Here is a 7,383-nt window from a genome sequence, read left to right as displayed (position 1 = left end):
AAAATAACCATTTACTCCAATATCAAAACAGCTACGGTAAAATAAAAAGACGTGCATCATCCCGGACATAATGCAACACCACATGCGAAATTACACAGATATGCGACGTACGGCAGAATGCGTTTTGGCTGCGAACATCTTCCAAAAAACTTGGCATCTCTTAACCATGGGCAAAAACATCTGGAACCACTTATAAAAACCACCCCGTATCTGCATGAACTTTTACCTCTCCCCCCCGCTATTCCAAACAACGCGTTTTTCTGGACCGTTCCAATTCGCCTCGTAATTGTAGGGGTGCGTCTGCGATATTACATTGACCGCGAAAGCAGCAACGGCAAAAATACACATTCGTGCATCAACACGGGCATGCCCGCAGACGGCGTATAAAATTGCGTGCCGATTACACGAAGAGAACCCAGTGTTTTGACTGCGAACATGAAAAATCAGCCGATTACAACACTCCGTCCGGAGGTCCTGACCTCCTTCACGGAGTAATAAACAGGAAAGATTTACAGTAATATCTCACTTCAACTATTCATACTAATTTGAACTACTTTTTACAGGTCCGACTTCTCCTCGCTTCTTGGAGCAGTTGTAGATGTATGAACATGTGGAGTTAGTGCCCTAGCGTTTTTTCCTTAGTGGTGTAAGGATAGCCAGACACAACATAGACATGAGCATCGCCACCTTGGAACTTACTTAGCGAATAAATCAACAGCCAAACCTCTTTCCAAAGGTATTGGACCCCGCGGTACGTTTTTATCAATTCTGTACATAAGCTTCGTTCTGACTTTTGTTGCGTCCCGCAATCAATTTACTCCCTGTGGTCTTCTTATCTCCCGCTCCCACCAGCGGTAATGGGCCGGTGGGCCTGCTATTGAGAGATGGCAAGTTATCTAGAGCTGCTGAGGTTTAGAAATGATTGACAGATAACTTGGGAGTACCAGTGTTTCTGTTCGTTCTAACCTTTTAGACGTAATCCGACCCCAACACGTTTGCAAAGACTTAAATGAAGATTGTAATGGTGGCATAATCCCGGCATTTTTCAACACCAGCTTTGCAAGTTGAGATACAAAGATGAGAGTCTGGCATCACGTATATGTTGTGTTGACAAGATACAACCTTAAGCTTAAGGTCCATGCCCGCAGCTAGGCAATGATATCATCGCACCAGTCAGGAAACATCTTCGTACGGATATCGATTCCATTTTCTCCCCCAAGACTTGGCAGTTCTAGTAATGTCGTTGAACACGGGGGCTACATCTCCCGGCTCCCTGTCTTTTCAATTTTCGCGTCTTACGAAAATCAGAAATCGAAAACGACGTTCCTTCCAAACAGTTCAGGCGAACAGAGACCAACAGATGGTTGTTAGATTCACAGAGGAGGACCGCCTTGTTTTAGCGTCAGCCTAGCCATCTCGTATCCCCAGGGCTCGTCTTTGGTATCATGGCTTAGCTCAAAGCTATCCCATCCTTCTCAGCACTTCGCAGTGCCACACCGTTTCCCCTGAATACAAAGAGAGTATTGTACGTCATCCCTTTTCTCTATCTACAAAATGATGTAGTGCTGGAGGTGGAATACGGCTGTACTCTAGGCAGCCGTATTCGCGCTTGTGATGGCAATGATATCCTCACAATCCGACTCTTAGGCACCACGACTTGGAATAATCCTATTGAAGACGACGAAGGCTCTAGAAAATGTATATCACGGTATTACGCCGAGACTTCGCAATTCTCGTAATCCAATTTCAATGTATTCAGTCACGTTCTTTATTTTTTTATATGATTATTACGGGAGGATGATGAATAATTTACGGGCACTATGATCATGTCTGCCCAATTGAAACCCTGCTCGAGGCAGTGTTAATAACCCCTTAAATGATTGGCTGCCAGGCTAGGTTGACAGGACTTTGTTGAAAAGGCCCGCGGTATATCCCTCTTTTTGTCAGCACAGAAAATGGCATATTCCATTATGACTATCCCCTTGGCAACATTTCATCTAATAATGTATTGATACTGATAGTGTTGATAAAAGGTGTAGTGTTAACTTTGTTCCCGTCAAGCCAACAACGGTACTGACAAAAGGCCTGCGGGCGGAAGATGGATGAGAGTGTGCGTGCGAGCTTTTGTGTCAGGTGTAATGTTCCCACCATCCACCACAGGAGATGGGCCCGCAACACAACAGGTGCATGACAGAGATCTCCCCAACAATTACGTCACTGTTTTTCCGCCTCCTGCACATTCCCCGTCCCTGTATGCCGCTGAGAACCTTTTCGCCCCACAGGTGGTAAGTGCTTACATTTTCCTTTAACGGCTTTTTACTCCGTACTGCAGTGCCATAATTCTGTTAGTACTGGGCTGCATTTCTCAGATACCGTGTTTGGTGAACTCACTGCTGTGTAGCGGAGAGAGGGTGGTTTTTGACCGGCCGTTTTATTTACAGTTGTACGGTGTACGTGCACCACACGACGCGTTCCGGCGGCCTGCTCACCTGTTCAGCCCACTGAGCATGAGATAGTGGATCCACGGCGACGCCCCGTGCCCCAAACAAGAAAGACTGGTTATGTTCCACAGCTCACACAGACCCTTAGGGCTGTGCAGGTGAGAGTTAGGTGCTGCTGTGTTGCACACAGCTAGCTCGCTTCAAAACACCAGCCGATAGACGGACTAAACATGAGGGACACACGGATCTTCGGTGCGACCTTTGGGGCTGTTGTTTTTGTTGTGTTCGTGGAGTTGGCAGCGGGACAAGGTAACCTGACAGCGGCCCCCACGGGAGGGCTGGCGGGGACCGTCACAACTCTGCAGCCCGGCAGCCAGGGGAACGTGTCCGCCATGTCTACAGCAGGCCTGGCCTCCAATAATGTGTCCACAAAGGCAACCACCAAATCTCCAACATCGCCCAGTAACGCTACAGGTAAGTCTACATACCTGGTTCTCACGCAATTAACAAAGCGTTCGCCCTTTCACCGTTCAATCTATCCTCTATTTGTGTTTCTGAATCATAACTTGCCCGAAGGCACTAATGGACATTATAGTGCAACACAACGTAATTCAACAAAACTATGCGAATCTTTATTTCGGAGTAATCCATTCTTTGGGCTGACCCGTTAATGCCATTGGTTGCAGGCTATGCAACGAAAAGCAAACAAAACGGTTGCACACCTCCATCTTGGGTAAAACGAGGTTGTTTGAGGACATCTCAGTGTACAGGACTGATATTGCCTCGTTCCGCTAGATCATATCTTACAGATACAATACATGGCTAGTAAATTCCATGAGCTTAAGGTGCAAAACTAGTTACAGTGACATGTTACTTGCTTGGTAGCATGGTAAGAATTACATGGGAATTCAGAAACTTCTTGTAACCTTTGGCACGAAGTAAGTAGGGAGGTCTCCCTAGCTTGAAACTAAACTCCTTGGTACCAAAATGCTGGTTTCAAGAAGAACTGTGCAAGACGATGGTCGTCCAGGTTGGTTTTCTTGTACTATTGGCAGTTGAGTGGAAAAGACCTGGATCCCCAGTGTCAGTATCACTCTTTACTATCGTGTGGTGATAGGTTTCTGGTAATTTCACTTTGCCGCCTTTCTGGATCCCTATCTTTTACACATAATAAGGCGGCTGTGCGTACTCATATAGCGTAACAACAATCAGTCTTGAGCACACATCACAAGGGTACGTTTTTCCTCGCCATCGTACTAATTGCAAACAAGCCTGCATTTCAGTTCTTACAGCACTTTACAACGACCTAGTGACAGATTAGGTTGTCAAAAATGCATAAATCAAGACCTTTGGTAAATACCAGGCCTATCGTAAGGTCTGATCACGTCAGTTTTTCATTTGTCTGAACTGACAACAGCCGCTAACGTTTACAAGTTTGTAATGAACACGCGTAAGCCTATCACGTCAGACTGGAGTACGTCTGATGAATTGGTCTGGCATGATCATTACCTATAGGCGGCTGATATCCATGGTCTACTGAACAAGAAGGTGACGTTGACCTTGGCCTTGATATTTGCAGGAGCAAGGACTTCATGTCAGGAGTAAAAACTTTAAGCCTCCAGTTTCAGGTCAGAATGGATGGAAAAGATAATAATCACAGACAAAGTTTGCTACTAGTATCTATGGCCATAATGATCACGTTGTGGCCAGGAATTAGCCTCTACCAGGCTGGAAAGAGTAGCCAAATAGAGAGAGATAACATGCCAGGGGAGTTGGTCCAATGGCGAGTACAGCCGCACCCAAACTGTCTCCATTTGGCCGATTTCTACTCTTTCCAGCCGCCTCCGAAGCCTGGTAGATGCTGGCGTGGTAAAAATTCCCAGAGGTACGAGTATAAAGTGTATTTCTGAGAATGAGAAATTACCTTCAGGCTATCCGCGGAGTCTTATATGCGACGGTAACAATCATAAACCCTGTGCCACCGAGGCACTATAAATTAAATCAGCCTGCAAGTCGCAATAAACTATGACAGCCTGACGTGACTTGACGCTGACGTCTAGACGTCGCCAACGCACAGCGAGTGCGTCACCCAGTCCCGGTAAATTCGCGTCGCCCAGTTCAAAATTCCTCCAATTCTGTTTTCCAAGTGTGAAATCAACAATTTCCAAATGTCTTAAAATATTCAAGTAGACTTTTTTCTTTTAGGTAATGATATATATTACACGTAAATGTTTTTATTCGTACGTCCTTCACTGTTTCAAGTACTTTTAAACATCTATTTCATGTTCACACCGTGATACTTTTACGATCCTTCTCGAGCTGTCCGTTGAATTCCCCTTGGAGGAATGATAAATTACACAGCCATTCACACTTCTAGCGCGCACATCTTAAGGTATTAGATGGCGCGACCCTCAGATTTACAAGTAACGCTCCGTAGGCGGAGTCAGTCATGCGTAAAAGTCAGTGTCAAGACCAGGAGCTTTCAGTGTACATCAAAGATAATCACAGCGTGCATTCGACCTTTACGAAGGTACCTGCTGGTAAGTGGGATCATAAGTAGAAAAGTGGCAGGATTGGAGTTCCCTTGATCGTTTGATGTATTGAAAACCGAGAGTTGTGTGAGAGTAACTAGTACGTTCACGTAGGGACGGTCACAGAACGAAGGAACATGTGGGTGTATGGATGCGTAGGAGGGAGGTTCAGGGTGCTGTAACTTTTCATAAATGTGTTTCGTCTGTCAAACTGTCTTTTATAGTCTCTTCACTCTGCAAGTGTTTTCCCATTTCCACACAATCCTGCTATTCCTGATGGTCCGTAACTTACATCAAAGCATGCACATGGATATGTACACAGTGTTACTCACTTTGCTAAGAAAATGTATGACCTATATATACAGACTCCCTCACAGGAGTCCTAAAATCTGCCACCAGCGGACCTTCTGTAATCCAGTCGTGACGCATGTTTAAAAGAAGGGGAACTGTCACTGACAGTTTGACACAGGCTGGCATTAGTACGACGGTCCAGCCTCCAGACTGCGCGTAGACATTACTACGTGAATGATGTACGTGTAATGCTGCAGTAATCCTAGTGCGACGGGGGAGTCATTAAACTCGGACACCCTTCGGGAAAACTTAATGGCATGTAGACGGGAACGGTATCGCGGCTGCATTTCGTTCCCACGAGGGACTGTCGTCGTTGATATAATCACCAGCTCCAGTCGCTACATCACGACTTGTTACCGCTGATGTAGCCGACAGGGCCATCGCCGGGTCCCGCGTGAAAGACATCCGTAATTCCCGCCTCCTGAGCTACGGTCCTCACCAGCCATTACTAAGGCCCAAGTAAGATTCCATCTGCCACAATCCTGTATCTTATTCATCCATCATACCCGGCCGGGATTGGACATGGCGGGAATGTGCAGAAATGTTTAATCTCTTGATTCTCAAGGTGGAACGCGAGGAGACTCCCACAGGGCGAATTTAAAGTTTGCATGTCTTCAACATCATCATCATCATCGCCGTGTTTTTTTAGGAGGAACAATCCATACACTGGGGCGATGACATAAATAATGGACGATGAAGTTCTTCAGAAAATGTCAATTTCTGAGTTAGCACGAACGTTCATCTGTGTTGGTACAAGCCATTATGAAGTAATTGGTCCCAATTAATTCCAGTGTTTGGGATTAAGTTTAGTCTTTGCTTAAGAATTTCTGAGTTGTTGTAATCGCCCTTGTCATAGAACACATGGGTATCCTGGTGTTAGCGTAAATCCTCAGACTCTGATTACAGCTACTGTAGCAGTGGGCTTGAAGATACATACTTGCTGTGACCTACACTTCAAACAAAGTCAGAGATGATGACACAGGACTAGAAACTGTTGATTTCTAAGGTGTCCTTGTGGATGTCATAGCGGCAGGAGACTGAAAGTACCGTCTGATGTTGTGTCTATCAGTCATGTGATTACTAGTTCATTGAATGATGGCTAGTAGTGGGGGTGAAGATAAATAGTTGCTGTGACCTTCGCGTCAAACAAAATCAGACAGGTGTCAGAGATGATGACACACAGACTAGAAACTGTTGATTTGTGAAGTGCCCGTGTGAAAGTCACAGCAGCAGGAGGCTGGAAGGTACCGTCTGATGCTGTGTCAATCAGTCATGTGATTACTATAGTGCATTGACTGATGGCTAGTAGTGAGCATGAAGATACATAGGTGCTGTTGTAAGGATCTAATATGCTGAACCATAGAGTTCCCCCTATGGGAATGGTATAACCTGCCACCCCCGGTGGCGAGTAGGCAAGTCCACTAGGAACCAGTTATATCCAGTTGAGTTAGAGTTACCCACATGTTCTGAAGAATACATACAGATCCACAGTACTCCACTCGTCTCTTCTGCTCATTCCATAAACCCTGGGATTGGATCGTTACACTGGTGGCAGCGGTGTTCGGACTCTTCGCCGTCCCTAACCACCGGACTTTATTCGTCAACAACCGGTGGATCGCTGCGTTCGCCGCCCCGGCGGTACTCGCCCCCCTCCCCCTCTGGCCCATGTGCATCTACCTTCAACTTCCCGGACCGCTCCGCTATCTTTTCTGTCAAGGTAGGCTTTAGGCTCGCACTGAACTGTTGAGAATTTGGAACTGCCCGTCACTATATGGCTACCGCTAGTGATTCTGTTGTCGTTATCGACGAGGACATTTCATTTAACTACAACCCTGTGGCTCGCACCCCCTCGAACGTAATGGCGTCGCCCACACAGACGGGTCTCCCACCGAGGTTTCCCAGTCCAGCTTCATTCCCTCCAGCTGTACCGTCGCAACCACCACCTCCCGGTACGTCTGTTACACCTACCATATACACATCTCAGGCCACAGCCCACCCTTCACTCCAGCCTGGGGCTAACACTCACCCTCCCAGGCCGTATCGCAAATCGACCGTCAACC

The 7,383-nt window shown here is 46.4% G+C and overlaps 1 protein-coding gene across 1 annotated transcript in view; it reads left to right on the top strand.

Moving 5' to 3' along the window:
- The first annotated feature begins 2,251 nt into the window (after nucleotides 1–2,251).
- LOC109482742 (CCR4-NOT transcription complex subunit 2-like) overlaps nucleotides 2,252–7,383 on the top strand; it is a 30,666-nt gene continuing 25,534 nt past the window's right edge. Inside the window, exons 1-2 of the mRNA XM_019785646.1 lie at nucleotides 2,252–2,285; nucleotides 2,442–2,915. Coding sequence (XP_019641205.1) covers nucleotides 2,672–2,915 — 244 coding nt within the window. The 5' untranslated portion in view covers nucleotides 2,252–2,285; nucleotides 2,442–2,671. The remainder of the gene's footprint in view (nucleotides 2,286–2,441; nucleotides 2,916–7,383) is intronic.

This window comes from Branchiostoma belcheri, unplaced genomic scaffold (genome assembly GCF_001625305.1).
Source record: "Branchiostoma belcheri isolate BF01 breed outbred unplaced genomic scaffold, Haploidv18h27 scaffold11, whole genome shotgun sequence".
Taxonomy (NCBI): Eukaryota; Metazoa; Chordata; class Leptocardii; order Amphioxiformes; family Branchiostomatidae; genus Branchiostoma; species Branchiostoma belcheri.
Note: the sequence above shows the minus strand (reverse complement) of the source record. Positions and strands in the feature narration are given on the sequence as shown.